The sequence below is a fragment of the Notolepis coatsorum genome, assembly GCF_963971535.1.
Source record: "Notolepis coatsorum genome assembly, chromosome: 6".
NCBI lineage: Eukaryota > Metazoa > Chordata > Actinopteri > Aulopiformes > Paralepididae > Notolepis > Notolepis coatsorum.
Window position 1 is genome coordinate 116827544 of NC_140170.1, and position 16926 is coordinate 116844469.

At 41.9% G+C, this 16926-nt stretch overlaps 1 protein-coding gene across 1 annotated transcript in view; it reads right to left on the reverse strand.

The window, feature by feature from the left end:
- osgn1 (oxidative stress induced growth inhibitor 1) overlaps positions 1 to 16926 on the reverse strand; it is a 44800-nt gene that overhangs the window by 21443 nt on the left and 6431 nt on the right. Inside the window, exon 2 of the mRNA XM_084316198.1 lies at positions 4332 to 4391. Coding sequence (XP_084172324.1) covers positions 4332 to 4389 — 58 coding nt within the window. The 5' untranslated portion in view covers positions 4390 to 4391. The remainder of the gene's footprint in view (positions 1 to 4331; positions 4392 to 16926) is intronic.

The window sequence follows — 16926 nt, forward strand, 5'->3', positions numbered from 1 at the left end:
ATATTTATCACCGACATCCAGTTGGGGGATCCCCTTTGAACAACCAATCTGAGGTTTCTCTCCTCAACACCGCCTGTGGTGCTTTTTTCCCTATTGCTAGGTTTTTAGTGAGTCATTCCTTATCTTCATTGGGAAAAGTCTGGGAGTGTCGCATATTTAGATTTTATGGTGGTTTTTGATCTATTGGGATGTTTCTTCTTGACTTGTACAAGAAGACGTGTACAGCCCATGGGGGCTATTCCATGTGATCTCGGGCTATACAAATACATTTGATTTGATTTGATTTGATCTTGGACTATTTACGTTATGCGTATGATCTTTTAGCTTCAGGTGTATCATTTGATTCATTATTAACTGTTTTGGTCACCCTGAACTCCAGTCAGTTCTCAGTAGGTTGGTTCCGTTCATATCCAGGGGAATATAGATCAAAGGGCTTTAGTCATCATTTTCACAACAACAACAGTTATAACAACATACCTTCTGTAAAATATTTGTGTAAAAACGACATGAATGAATGAATGAATGAAAACTTTATTAACAGATTGCAGAATGGGTACAGTACAGTACAGCTCAATACATACAATTGTTAAGGGGATGCAGACCAGAGAAAGACTTTCGTCTTGTTTACATCAGGGTCCCCCATTTTCAATTCATCGTAACATATATGACATACATGACATACAGATAGACAGTACTGCTACATCTATACATTTATGACATACCAGATTTGCAATTACAGTACTGTTTGTGATACAAAAAGAGTCCAGAAAGAAAAGAGTATATACATTAGGCGTAGAAACGGTACATTAGATTGGGTAGGTGGGGGGGGACTGTACATTGGAGGTGGTTGGGTGGGTGGGGGGGGGGTTGGGTAGGAGTGGGGGGGGGGGGGGGGTCGGGGGGTTGGGTAGGAGTGGGGGGGGGGGGTTGGGTAGGAGGGGTGGGTGGGGACTGTACATTGGAGGTGGTTGGGTGGGGGGGGGGGGTTGGGTAGGAGGGGGGGGGGGGGGGGGGGGGTTGGGTAGGAGTGGGGGGGGGGGGGGGGGGTTGGGTAGGAGGGGTGGTCAAACAACACTGTACATTGGATTATTGACAAGACCATACTTGGTAATTTACTGTACATTGGAGGGGGTTGTGTTCGGACATTTACAGGGGCCAGTTTCGAGTTGCAGTCTCCCTTAGGTGTTTTTTGAGAGTGTTTTTGAAAGTGGGTAGTGATTCACATTCCTTTACAGCTTTGGGTAGGGCGTTCCACATTGATGTGGCATAATTGCGAAACGTGTTTAGTCCCTTGTTTGAGCCGAATCTGGGTTTAACATGATTTGTGGAGCTCCCTCTGGTGTTGTGATCGTGGTATTCACTGACCTTTGGGAAGTATTTTGTCATGTACATGGGTACCTTGGTCGTGTAGTGTATCTTGTAGACCAGGCCCATTGCAAGTTGCTGTACTCTGTCGTCTACTCTAAGCCATCCTAGGTTGTCAAAGTGGGCAGGGGTGAGGTGGGTTCTAGGAGTAAGGTCAAGCAGTAGTCTGACCAGTTTGTTTTGAGATGTTTGTAATTTTGTTTTTAGCGCCTTTGAGGTGCTTTGGTACCATGAGGTGCAAGCATAGTCGTATGAATGAGTGCTCCTGCTAGAGTCTTCAGGGTATTCTTGTTTACCAGTGAGGAGATCCGGTACAAGAAACGAGTTCGTTGGTTGACTTTTTTTATTACATTGGATGCCATTTTGTCACAGGAAAGATTTGCCTCTAGGATGGAACCCAGGTAGGTAATATCTTCTTTCCTTGTGACAATATTGTCACCCACTGTAACTGAGAAGCCGTCAGTCTTGCTGAGTTTGTTATTTGAACCGAAGAGAATGGACTCTGTTTTGCCCATGTGTAATGATAGTTTGTTATCAGCGAGCCATATGCAGATTTTGCCTAGTTCTGAGCTTTACATACTACATTTTACCACATCATTTATGAATACTTGATCTAATTATAAATGTCAAAATTAGTTTATAAGCTGATTAAGCATAGATATTATTCATATTTTTAATTGGCATTAAAATAGGCATTAAAAAGGTAATAGGCGATATTTATGTTTATGTTGCAAAGATGGTTTCTTAACTTTCATCAAGCCTATGGGCAACAGTGTTTCCTGTTCACCAGTCTCACTTGTTAGCACTAAAGATGATTACCCCCCCCCCCCCCACCAACCTTATGACCAGAGTTAGGCAAGATGAACTTACAAATGAACCACACAGTACACTGGAATCTTTCTGGCTTCTTCTCACTCTTAATGAGTGCTGTCAACATGCCGTTGCCTCCCAACTTCCTACTTTTCTGTGACAAAAACAGCGAGAGAGAACGATTGCAGGGTAGATTGTGGAGAGTGTCACGCAGATCCTGTTCCACAATCTCTCTTTCTCTGCTCTCAAAAGTAGGCGCAAGTTATAATTGTTATTTTTAAATACTGTCAGAGCCTATGCTTGTTGTGTTTTTAACTCTGCTAAATGAGAACTTAATTTAGAAATGGTAGGCTAGGCTACTATTTCCATTCTAAATCGAGAAGGGCCTTCTAATATCTTATTTATGATCAATTATGCTACCAATGCTGTGATAGTGTCTGTGTGTGTGTTAGGGGTGGGCGATAAAACGATAATTAATGCGATATATTTTAATAATTGATATCGATCGATAAAAAAAAAAATATCAATACATATATTTTTTTGTGACCTGCAACAGGGCAGTTTTAAAACCAGAGACAGTGGACAGATTTGTCTTTCTTGCCTGCAACTTAAAGTAATTGCTTTGCTTGTCCAAATGACAATATTGACCAAATTGAGATTTATTTTTATCTACAGTTTGAAACCGTCTGTACACAGTAGGCTATGTGTGCTAGCAGAGCTAGTCTCCAGTCGCGAGTCATGGTGCACATGTGCGGTGGTATGTCCACCAAAAAAGCGCCAAAAGATAGAAAAGAAACTAGCAGAGCCAGAACTATTCAACTCCCCTGGAGCCACAGCCAGCAGAGAAGCCTGTTTACATTCGCTTTCAAACCATCTGCAGCCTAATAACTGGAGTGTGAGGGGCTGTAACACTAAAGATGTCGGCAACGACAAAGAATTGCTGCAAAATAAACATACTGTATAAACACATCTGTTGTTTAAAAGAAAATAAAACGATTTATTATTATATTTTTTTAACACTTTGATTGCCAGCCATTGTGCCCATCATTGTACCCAGTCTGCCACCGTTGAAAGCCTATGGAGATGTTTACCTTCTTTGCAGGGCTATAACTTTTTAAATTGTATTGCTATATTGACATTACTATGGCCCATTCAACAGCGATTATCTATCGTTCAGGATGTGGGAACGTTATATTTTTTCAATCATACATTGTTGTGTTAATACCTTCGAGAATATAAGTATGTTTTTAATCTTTTCTGCTGTAATTCCAAAAACAGTAGTTATAGGCCCTGAAGCATATAGATTATCGATTGGCGTTTCTTTCCCATACACGCTATATTAAAAAATTCAAATGTATATGATCGGTATACATTATGCTTCATCATGCGTGGAGGAAAGGGGGGGGGGGGTCGTTTATAATTCCTTGATCGTCACTAACGTCTTTATTTACTATGGCTTGATATATTGATCAGACTGTTTGCAAACAAGGAAATGCACAATCGGGTTGAAAATAACGCTACTGTTCTCTTACCGTGGGCCGATGAGACTGGCGGAGAAATATCCCAATTATTCGACGCCGATCACCTAGATCCATTTCCGGTTTGTATGGCGCAATAAACGCCAAAATCATATCGATTATTGCGTTATGGCAGCGATCCATATGCACTATATTGTTCGTCTGTAGTCCCGTAGCGGGATGTGACTGCCGGAGGAATTTCCTCGACGCACCGATGACACCTTCCGGTTTTTGAGTGTGTAACTCGCCCGACCATCCACCAGGCAGCGGTATTGAGCCGTTGCAGTCCCATCTAAGGTCCCGCTAGGGCACCGGGGGTTGGGTGGATGAATTATGAATGCCATGGCGAAAAAATCAAATATTGATCTAAAAAACGATGTACAGCGATGTTGGCGGTCAACGCATGGCGGGCAATAACGCTGGAAAGCGATTTTGGTGACCAATGTGTTAATACCGTACTTCGATAACAATATCGATAATTATCAATATCGAGTGATATGATACCATTATCATATCGTTATCGTGATATCATTTTTGGCCATATCGCCCAGCCCTAGTGTGTGTGCGTGTGTTTGCATGCCTACTGCTGAGATTATTGTGTCTACTACCTAATGTTGGATTTGTGTATGTGCGTCTTACCAATTACCACCACAGGGAGAAGCTCTCCAGGCAGAATGTCTTTATCATGAAGATCCATGACTAGAGAGAGAGAAAGAGAGAGGGAAAGAGAGAGAGAGAGAGAGAGGGGGAGAGAGTTAACTAATGATACGTGTAAATTAGTTTAGATGTACATACGCACACAATATAGTACCAAAATAGTATGTATGCACGCACAGTCGCACAGTCGCACACACACACACACACACACACACACACACACACACACACACACACACACACACACACACACACACACACACACACACACACACACACACACACACACACACACACACACACACACACACACACACACACACACACACACACACACACACACACACACACACACACACACACACACACACACACACACACACACACACACACACACACACACACACACACACACACACACACACACACACACACACACACACACACACACACACACACACACAGTGGCCCGGTGCCTGTCCTCAAGTGGAGGTCAGATGGTGCAGAGCTCTAGATAAGAACAGATACATGGGAAGAGGAAATACCAATGACACAACACGCCACAAGCTGGGGTTAAACTAGTCAAATATATATAGAGGGGGGTAGAAGGGGAGAGAGAGAGAGGAGGGGGAGAGAGAGGGAGGAGGAAGAGACAGAGAGAGAAAGAGCAGGGAGTGTGAGAGAGAGTAGGGAGAGAGAGGAGAGAGGATGAGAGAGAGAAGAGGAAGAGAGTGGGGGGAGAGAGAGGAGGGAGAGAGAGAAGAGGGGGGAGAGCGAGCAGAGGGAAATAGAGAGAGAGAGCAGGGAGAGAGAGAGAGGAGGAAAATAGATAGAGAGAGTGGAGGGAGAGAGAGAGAGAACGGGGGTGAGAAATAAGGGAAAGGAATGGGAGAGGAAAGATAAAGGGAAAAAGAGAGGAAAGAAAAGGTTGACAGGAGATCAAAGAGGGGGAAGAGTGGAGAAAGAGAGGGAGCAGGAAAACAAAATGAGAAAGAGAGAGTGATAGAAAGAGATAGAGAGAACTAGAGAGAGCAACAGAGGGATAGAGAGAGGGATAAAGAGATAGAAAGCGATAGAGAGGGATAAAGAGATAGAGAGCGAACTCAGCGAAGAGAGGGATATAAAGAGGAGACAGGTGAGTAAGGGATACATAGTTAAATAAAGTGTCGTCATGCATATAGGGAGAGAGGGATGGAGAGAGCGATGGAGGGAGATGGGCCTGGAAGAGGAGAAAGAGTCATCCAGGCAGTCACCAATCATCATCACGCCTGGAAACATGACATCATCGCCTTATGTCCTGATGACTTCATGCTTTGAACGCCTCAACCCAAACATTGTGCAGCCAGTGAACTTGGGAACTGCACCAGTTACAGTACATAACAGTTACTATTTTTTTTAGATGTGAGGCACCTATGACCAGCAGTGTCATTAACTCACTCACTCACAGTTTCACTCACTCACAGATGTATTCACACACACTCACGGTTAGCCACTCTGCCCCTTGTGGTGACTATCATACAAGAAGAACACTATTTATTTTCACTCCAATGTAGCCTACTGTAATTCATTCATCCAATAGAGTTTTGTATGTTTTGTACCATCCCATCATGTCAATTGGCCATATTCACACGGCGGCGATTTTGCTCTTATGTCATGCTCAGGTCAGGTTATTTTCCACCCTGTTCCCACCTTGGGAGTCAGAGAAAATTGGCCACTGTGTGAATACAGTCAAATTCAAATGCTCGTTCTTGAATTAGACCATGGATAGTATTCCTAATCGAGGAATGACTCTGATGAACTTCAACTCTGTTAGATGGACCAAGTGGAGTCATGTGTTGCAGAGTGTCTGTGTTAATCTGATTTGACCATTTAACTGAGAGGATACGTGAATAGTTGAATTAGCCCAAGTCTGAAGTGTACGACAATATGGAAAAAATGCCATGTTGTGTAGGCCAAACATCAAAGTGTAGGCCTACACTATTTTCTAGGTATAATTTGTGGTTTAAAACCCACTTTTACAATTTCATTTTAGACATTAATTGTTAAAAACGTCCACATTGCAGCCTTTGTGGTGTAGGCTTACCAGGTGTTGTTTTGTTTAATATTGTGATATCATATATTTGATATATGTATTTGAGAAGATGCAGAACAGTAGAGTTACAGTATGTGTGTTTTAGTTACAGGGTGACTGAGGCAGTCAGCCAATGGGACCCACTATGAAATACTAGTAGAGGCCATGTCTGGGCAGAGTGCCAGCATGCATGGCTGTTACGTAACCTCCTCTTCTCCCATTCCTAGCCCCACCTCCTCCCCCCTCACTGGCCCTCTTCTCTCTCTTCTTTCTCTACATGCTTATCTTTTCTTTCCCCTGCCTCTCTTTTCTCTCCCTTCATCTCTCCATTTTTTTCTCTTAACCCCCCCCCTCTCCTGTTTCTCTCTACCTCTTCTTTTCTCTTCATACACCTCTTTCCCTCCCTCTCTACCTTCATCCATTGCTCTCTTTTCTTTGTAAGCGTGACTAGGCAGATTGTTTAAAGCGACAAACGCTATGCAACACTGCACTCCCCTTTTCGGCTGGCTGTGTGTGTGTGTGTGTATAATAATGACCCAGCCTTGACTCAATAGACTTCAGATCACACACTGTCTGTCTGTCTGTCTGTCTGTCTGTCTGTCTGTCTGTCTGTCTGTCTGTCTGTCTGTCTGTCTGTCTGTCTGTCTGTCTGTCTGTCTGTCTGTCTGTCTGTCTGTCTGTCTGTCTGTCCACACAACCCTATTCCAGTACCTTCTTTATTACTATATTCTACTAATACTTCCAGACACTTTTTATATTTCCTTGGATTGATGAGTTTATTTTGTTTCAGAAATGTATGGTAAATATAAATAAATAAAATAAATTACCAACTCCATCTGCAAATGTGTGCAGGAGTCCTTTGTCAAAGCAGTGTTTTCTCCTTGATGCACCTGTCAGCTGTCACTGAGGATATTAGCCCTTTCATTACTGTTTTCACACAATAGAATGCCCTGTGTGTAACTGCAAAATTCACTTATTTAAAGGGACAGCATTTTGAATTGTATTCTATTCTTTTGTATTAACTCATTGACGCCACGCTGTTTTTCCATCTTTACTCCCTGGCGCCTTATTGACCATTTTCACGATGTTTGCGGACCCATCGTATATTCTATATTATAGCTATGGACACAATAGTATGGCTCATTTGACAGGCACTATTTATACTCCAACAGGGACAAAACAGTTTATTTCTACATACCTTCGTTTGTGTGCTATACCACACAAAAAATCGCCCCGTTTCACAATAATCCAGACTGGTTTTCTAGATTGTGAGATATAGAGTGTTTTGTGCGGTGTATGCGCAAATCTCGCAGCTGCTCACCTGAAACCTATATTATTGCCGGGTCAAAGGTAAACACAACCATGTTTCTTCACAAAGCCATCGGGGGGGGGGGGGTTGTTTTCCCGACGCTGCGATCATTACAAAAGCATGTTTTATGATGGGGTTCGGTAAAATAGACGTTACCTTCGTCAGCAGGTACACAACCATATGTTTCTTCACAAAGCCATTGGGGGGGGGGTCGTTTTCCGACACTGCGATCATTACAAAAGCATGTTTTATGATGGGGTTCGGTAAAATAGACGTTACCTTTGTCAGAAGGTACTCCACACTCGCTCCAAGTGTCTTTTTTTATCCACTTTTTCTCCTCTTTTTCTATTTTCTCCCATCCCAATTTCGCTGTGCCAATTCTCCGCTCCCCTGTCTTGAACGTTGCTCGCATATGCCCCCCACTGGCTGGTTGTAGGGAGGATAGAAGCCTTGCATCACGTGTCCCCTCCGATACACGAGGAGGCAGCCTGTCACATCTTTTCACCTGCCGGCGTGGACTCTCATTGGCGAGGTGTAACATGTGGGAGGCTCACACTACCCCTGCCATTTCCTGTCTCTGCTGTGCAGGCGTCCCCCAACCGACCTGTAGGAGTCGCTGTCCACAATGTCCAGATTACCACCCATCAACTTCCACCCGCTAACTCTGCCAATTGAGTTAGTATGGCGGCCGGTCCAAGCCGGAGGCAACGCCGACAGCCGGATTCGAACCTGGTGTCTCTTGCGTTGGTGACGAGCGCAATGTCCGCTGCGCCACCCAGCCGCCCTCGCTCCAAGTGTCTTGAATCAGAACAGGATCAATACATATAATGTTAGGTGGCCCTCATCCCAGGGCTCCAGACTAACTTTTTTCACCACCGTCCCAGAACCATCCCGAAATACAATTTTAACCGTCCCAAAGTGAATGTAACCGTCCCAAAAATCAAATGTTGTTTCTTTACTTTGGTTTTGTCGTCTATAGTTGTTATTGCCATAAGAAACACCATTCAGAGAAGGGGAGAATAAATTGATTTAGTCAAAAGGCTCCCAGGTGGAAAGATTTCACAAGAATAATTATGATTAAAAATAAATATATATATATATAAAAAAAAGTGTTTAACAAGGTGCTAGTATAGGGATATTTGGTCACGGTGCTGTTATAGTCAACCAATTGGAGCCATGTTGATTATTCCTTCCATAGGAAAATATATTTAAATGTATTTGTATTTTATTTCGTTTTAGTTTTTTTTGTTATTACAAATGTGTGTGTTTATGGTTGAAAATGTTAGAGATAAATAAAGATCAAATCAAATCTAACTGAATAAGTTATCCCTCTTCTAACAAGAAAGAAAAACGTAGTTTAGCTTTAAACTATATAATGTCATTGTGTCCAGAGATTCCACCTTTGATAACTAAAGTAATGACACTTGACTAGTAATGAAACATGTCCCTTAGATCGCGCTGTCCTCCTGGGCCCTATTCCCCGTACCTTGTTCAACTAAGTCGATCAAGAGTCCCATTATCCAGATTCAATTAACCCGATGTTTGAATCCGGGATTTTCCTGTTCCTCGAACGCTGATTCAGTCTCGTTCATTCGAACCAGACTTGAGACTCAGGATAATTGCGCGCGGCCGCCTCAGCTGAAAAGACAGCAGGTGTCGATCGCAGAAATCCTGATTTTCTAACGGCATTGATTGATTGATTGATTTAAAACTTTATTAACAGATTGCAGAATGGGTACAATGCAGTACGGCTCAATAGCCTCGCCGACAAGTTAAATGCATAATCTATAGGCTAATTTTAAGTCCCTCATTACCCCAATCAATCAGATTATATTTCTTTAAACGTGCCTGCTGGCAGTAGGCTTATGGAATGAATAATCAAATGAGATCTTGCTAGCGAAAATAATTAGTTCAACTCTTTCAGAATAAGGATAAAAACAAGCCCAAAGAGTATCTAATTGATAAGAATTAATAGATGCTTATGAGGATATCTGCACTGTATGCGCTCAGCTTAGGTAACATGTACTTTATATATAAATACAATTTTCAAGGCGCGACCCCCGAAATAACAGAGAGGCTTGGAGCCGGCTATACAGTTTCACTATTAATCAGGTTTTAATCTGTTTCGGACATAATCCATATGCATTGAATTGATTAACCTTTGGTTTATACCAGTGACGCATGTTCATCATCAGATAACAGTGAATCTAACTTCATTAGACGGCCGACGTACGGCTCTCTTGTCCATTAATGGATATATAATGGATATTTTATTTATCTGGCACCGTGGTGTAATGGTTAGTCGTTATACCTCTCATGCGGACGACCCGCGTTCGAATCCTCCCTTTTTCTAAATTTCTTTTTGCGATGTAAATGCTTCAATTTGGTGCACTTTGAGAGCTATATAAAGAATGACATCCTCAATGCATGTAGATTTATAATATTTTAACTTAAAACTAGGCTACTTTTGCATATAGTCATTAATATTATATTCCAAAAAAAATTATATTAGAAACGCAGGGTTTCGAACTCGGGTCGTCCGCTTGACAGGAATGAGCACTAACCATTACACCACTGTGCCAGACAAAATATATCCATTATATATCCATCAATGGACAAGAGACCCGTGTTTCTAATATTTTTCTTTTGAATGAAGTTTTATCTCTTTATTCTCAAATGCATTAATGTGACGTCAACGGCTCATTCAATTGCTCAAATCCGTCAAACAGCGCATCTCATCAGACATTTTAATCCCAGTTACAATATCACAATAACGTGTGAGTGATGATACAATTCAACAATCCTCAGATTCCTCGTAATTCATAATCCACAAAGACCACAATCCACGCATAGACACTTAAATTTTATGCTTGAATGAAACACAATCCGGGCGCTCCGTTAAAGCCCAACCTCCAGGTTAAACCCTACTGATCAATTATGGGTAGTTTACATCATTGGTATATAATTTCATTATTTATTTTTTTCCATTTGACACCGGAAATGCCACTCTGAAAGAGTTAAAAAGGTCCATGCACGAATAACATGCACGCGCGAATCAAAAAAGCTTATCAAACGCCGACGTCACAACAGGTCAACAGGACAACAGGTGCATATTAATGAGCCGAATCTAAAAGCTTATCAGACGCTAGCACCTAGCACGGCCGTGACGTCACTTCAGGAAACGTATGCCTTATGTCCGTCCGGGTCATAGTACTAGATCAATGGTGGCTCACTTGGTGCATCACAGTTAGCCTATATCTCCGCCGTCCCTGCTACACGCAGTCGTGACCACTACACTCACTGACGTTAGCCTATAGCCCGCCGTCCCTGCGGGTGGTTCTCTCCTCTTTGTGTGCCCCCGTCCCCGCGGAGGAGCTTGTGGACTCGGCGGCGGCCGCGGGGCGCCGGAGCCCGCAGCGCTAGTTAGCTCATAGCTATCGTGTAACACTAGCCTTTGCGGGCTCAGGCGCCCTGCGGCTGCCGCCGCCGCCGCGTCCATGGGCCCCCCCGGCAGGGCACCCGTGGGGACGGGTCGGGGTGTACAGAGAGGAGAGAACCATTTTGGGTCGGCCGTTCATGCCGGCCAGCGAGCCGGATGTCGGGATATGTTGTTAGCACAATAGCTACCAAGCTAAGCTATGTTATCTACTAACGTTATAAACACAATATGTGTACAACGACACAATGATTTACATTATTACAAATATGGTAACGTGGTTGTGGCTTTTACAAATAGTGGTTAGCTTTAGAGATGGATGGATGGCTATAATCACGGAGCAATAGTGAGGTGAAACAGATACATTTCCATTCGGCTAGTAGTAGCAAGCATATATCTATGGTAGCAAGGCTCTCTGCCTGCCACTAGCTGTGTGACTCTCAGCGCCCCCTGGTGAGCCCCCTGTTGTCCTGCACCTGTTGTGACGATTACACACGCACGTTATGAACCATTGATTAAAATATGCATGTGCGTGGTGATTGTGTTGGGCAGACAAAATGTTTGATAAAAATACTAAAACTGGGTCAATTTCAATACTTTTTTCCCCCTTCTTCATGAAAGCCACTGTTGGCCTAGTCCACATTGTTTATTGAACAAAAATACAACGTGGAGGTTGACCTTTAAGCAAATCTACAGCGGAGAATATATGAAACTAATCAGAGCCAAACGGCAGATAGGTTTCATTCATTAAAAATAGCCCCGCGGGATTCACATTTGCAATGCGCCGTTATTGAAATAACCACATGCAGCGTGTATCGTGACTCCGAGCGCCGTATATGACGTGCATTATTTTATTTAGGACAAAGTAAATCTATAGGCTGAATATGATTTATTATCAGCATTTAGTTCTATTATTATACATTTCAAAAGCCCCCTCTAGGAAAACGAAGCACAAAAACATAATTCAGAATGGTATAATGGGATCTAGACTGTGAGAAATATTTCAGGAAGCGAGCTGGCATTTCTTTGCGAGGGCGTGGTAATGCAGGTTATCCAGCTAACTGAACTAAACCCTGCCCTCGACCAGGTTCAAACTTTCTGATCTGTTACCATGGTGATTTAGAAAATCCGACTTCGGGGAACGGAAAGGTCTGGCTTAAGTCAAGCTATGCTGAAAATTATCCGGCTAACTCAGTTAGCCAGGTACGGGGAACGGGGCCCAGTGGTCGATATTGATAACTGCTGCTAAATTCCAGCGGGCCCTCCTCACTGAATATGGATTCATTGTGTAGCTGAAGTGAAGTTTGCCTATAGCCTGTCGTCTATTTCTCCGCGTTCGTTTAGATAAATGTAACGTTATGCCAATTAACTCGCAATGTTAGTATAACATTAACAATTAACATTACGTGTTAGTATAGAATCGAATAGAAATCCTTTAATAATCCCGAGGGAAATTCGGCACTACAGAGAGCTAGGGATGGGAATCGAATCCTAATTGTCCGATGCCTGGAACCGTGTGCCTCCCGTGACTTTCGATTCCCTTATCGCTGCCAGGTTTTCAAAACAACGTTAGCGTTAGCATGTAGCCATGGCAGACTTATTTGATTCCTTAAGGGCTCGAAATTGCCTGGTTTTTGGTCATATGCTCCCGAAATGCTCCTGCTGTTTGGCTACTTCTATGTGCAGTGAAAACTACTTGAATGCTTTAGTACCTAGTCATTGATTTAGTTCAGGGTAAGGTAATATTAGCCGCGGAGCTAACGCTAGCTAACGTGAGCTAACGCTAGCTAATCAAGAGAGAGATAAACAGATAAACAGCTGACAGCAGGTAGTGCAGGTACAAATACAATAAAACAGCGGTGGGGGCTGTTGTGTAAACCTTGTACTCTTTAGTTCACATATAATAAGAGACGGAGTGTTTGTTTACTAGTCTGTAAGCCAGGCAGTACCGTGGTGCAACATACAAATGTGTCCGTGTAGCAACACAAGCCAATACCTTACAGGACAGGGGCCCGGGGAGGGAGCTCTGTGTGTGTGTGTGTGTGTGTGTGTGTGTGTGTGTGTGTGTGTGTGTGTGTGTGTGTGTGTGTGTGTGTGTGTGTGTGTGAGACAGAAGTCAGAGGAATAACGACCTGTTATTCAATAGATTAAATTAGTTTAAGAATAAAAAAATAAAAACATTTTAAGAGAATCTCAAATACATTATTTTATTTAAGTGTAGGCTATAGTTAATGTTTTATTTTTTACAGTTTTTGTATTTTTCTGACATGGGGGCTCAACAATAAATGACAATCAGAAATGTCAAGTTGCATGTTGTTATTCTAACTAGCTTAGTTCTGTTGCATTTCCAATTTATTTATTTAAATTATAAATTGATCAGGTATCGATAAGGGAATCGATAAAGTAGCGAATCGATAAGCAGAATCGATAATGGAATCGTATCGATAAAATCCTATCAATTCCCATCCCTACAGAGAGCAGACTATGTATCGCTCACATTGAACAACAATAAACATTTAGCTCAATAGGACTAAAATAGGAATAACAATATAATAATATTAAAAATAAGAATAAAATAGTGTGAACTATGGATTAATCAGTGGCAGTCTGATACGTTAGTCAGTAACGTTAGCTAGCAATAAGCAGCTATAACTAGAACGCGTCGATAACTGTATACAGTTCCAATAGACTAACATTACACTTCTGTGATTTAAATGTGTCCTTACCTTAGACTCAGGGGTAGTATTGCTGGATGCAGTTCCCTGTTGGTAATTTGGGGTCTGTGTTTATCCTCTTCAAATAGCGCAGTATGTTTGCGGTGATCTCTTCACTGAGAGGATGCCACAGTATAGCGCGTTTTTTTTTTTTATAACATTCTGATCTTTTCGCGGTTCTTGTACAGTGGTCTCGTGCCGTGCGACTGTCAATTACCAGCTGTCATTCACTGTGTCAACCAGGGTTAAATACCAGTGGAGAAAGCCTAGGTAAGAGAGATTTCCCTCACCTGTTAACACGTTTTTCTTTTTTGATGCGAGATTCATTTGGGGTGTGACGCTGCTGCAACGCGACTGGCTGATGAGGTGGGTAGGAGCTTGATGCTGGATTAGCGTATGGCTGCATTGGGAGGCGGAGATAGTCATTGGATTTGGCAAATCACGCTACGTTTAGACTTCAGTGAACTCTGTCAATTTATTCAGCACGAGACATTCACCATTTGACAGCAATATATGCGCGCACTGACAGTCGGCCAATTGACATTTCCTGTGAAAAAAAAAATCCTCTCCGTCCCGTTTGCGTCCCAGCAAAGATTTCTGTTCGTCCCAAATCAATATTTGATCGTCCCCGGGACGATGGGACATCGTTAGTCTCGAGCCCTGCCTCATCCGTTGTCTTCTTCTTCTATAGTCTGCTCAGGCCAGACTATACCACAGAGCCGAATAGGTTTCCTCATCGGCCGGTTTGACTATAGTATTTTTATGATTTACCAGAAGTGCTGAGTCCAACATAGTCTGGTGGAAATGCACCTTATCATCCATAATCCTCATCCATATAATCCGTTTTGTCTTCTTCATAATATCCAATAGTTCGCTCTAGGCGATCGCCATTGTCGAACGTTAGATTGCTGTAGTTTGCTCAGCGCTGCCATGCCACGGCAAAATAGAAAAAAAGGAAAAAGGAACTAAAAACGAGATATCTCGTTTTTTGGCGTTCAAGCGTTGGCTCTCAGAAATGAGATATCTCGTGATTGCCGCTCAATGAGTTAAGCATAGCCTATGTCAACGGCAACTAATGAATAATTCAAGGCAATCCTATATTATAAGTCTATAGGGCTGACCCGAATGCTTTTAAGCTTCAATCGTTGCCATAGTAATAGGGATGGGTACCAAATTCGGTACTTTTGAGGCACCGAACCGAAACACGTCGGTACTACCGAGTATCGAATCAAGTGAGAAACCGGATTTTTTTTTTTTTTAAATTAAAAAAATCTTTTATTATTTTTTTTTTTTTTTACCTTTTTTTTTTTTTTTTTTTTCTTTTAATGTCAACGTTCACACGCACAATATATGCTTACCTAGGATTTTACTTGATTCAACAACAAAGCAGTCGGAGCAATGACAAGCCGAAAACTGTCGAAATTGTAGTTACCAGTATTTGAAGTTTGGATTGTTTTTTTTTACGACTGAGGTAGGATAAATTAAATTTCTTGAGACTAAAGTACTGAAAAAAGGTACCGTTGGGTACCGGTATCGATTCACAGGTACCGGTATCGGTTCAAATGTGAAAGGTACCCATCCCTACATAGTAATCAACGCCAAAATCAGTAATCCAATACTTTTTCTTTCTTTTTTTCACCCCTCCAAAAATAAGACTAAGCCCAGGAAATAAGAATCAGCTTATTGAAATTATAACCCAACATGAATCAGTTCTTCTCGAACAAGGATATTTTTAACTTTCAGAAAACCTATCTACCTATTTTAGCTCTTGTCTACCTGTGAGACATTGAACTTCTCTATAAGGCTACATTTTGTTGTCAGGCAACCCTGCTCTAGTGTTTTCATTAAACATTTAAATTATTCCCCTTCCACGATATTGACAGGCCTCATGTCTTGAGCAATGACTGAGACTACAGCATTGATTGATTGATTGAAAATGTTATTAACAGGTTGCATCAGTTATGACTCTCTTTTTGTTATCTGTAATGAGCTTTATCATCATAGAGTCAAGTGTTTTTTTGTGAGATGCCGGTGGTTGATGTGGATAAAACATCCATTTTCAGTTGATGCACCTGATAACAGAATTAACTGGAGGACTTTTTAAAAGACGGGTCAAAGACGGATTCTGATCCTCTTGAGGTGGAGATGAAATGTGGACCAGTATCCTCGGCTGGCAACTGTAGCCATGCGATTGCTTTACATCACTGCCACTTCAACCCCTTCAGAGTGCATCCTTTTCTAAAGCTGGCTTTATTATAAGCAAAACGAGAAAGTCCCTGTTGACAAAGACACGTTGGATGCGTTAGTCTTTCTGTCACACAACCTAAAGCGGGTTGAGCCTCATATCATTCAAAGCTCCAGCTATGTTAATTTGTGTTGAGGCTTAGACCACATTTTTGTTAGGTGTAATTCATGTTTTCTCTTTGATTGGATATGGTTGTTTATTTAGTTTGTGTACTGTATGTATTGAGCTTTTATTAAGCCTCAAATGTCTTGGACTTTATTTTTGTTCATGTTAATCCTAACAGAATAAATGCAGTTAATGATTTAAGATTTCATGTAAAGGTCTACACACTGACAAGAGCCTTATTTATTTTCTATTTTCATGATTTCACTTTGATTAGGTCTATATAAAGAGGCTATTTCACTATGATTAGGTCTGTATAAAGAGGCAATTTCACTTTGATTAGGTCTGTATAAAGAGGCAATTTCACTATGTTTAGGTCTGTATAAAGAGACTATTTCACTATCATTATGTCTGTATAGTATAAAGAGACTGTTTTGTTCTACTTGTTTACTTTGTTAGTCTAGCAGCCTACTGCTCGAACACTTTTCTCTGGTAGGAACACGGCCACTAGGGGAGCAGGTTGACACTTTCCCTAAGCAACCAGGCTATATTTAAGCATTACATCACGCGCAGGAGTGGTTTGTGAACAATAAACCATGCCTAGGGGTGGTCGTTAGACCCCCCTAGGCATGGTTTATTGTTCACAAATCACGACTGCAAGTGGTGTAAAGCTTTTATACAACTGCCACATTCATCCAAC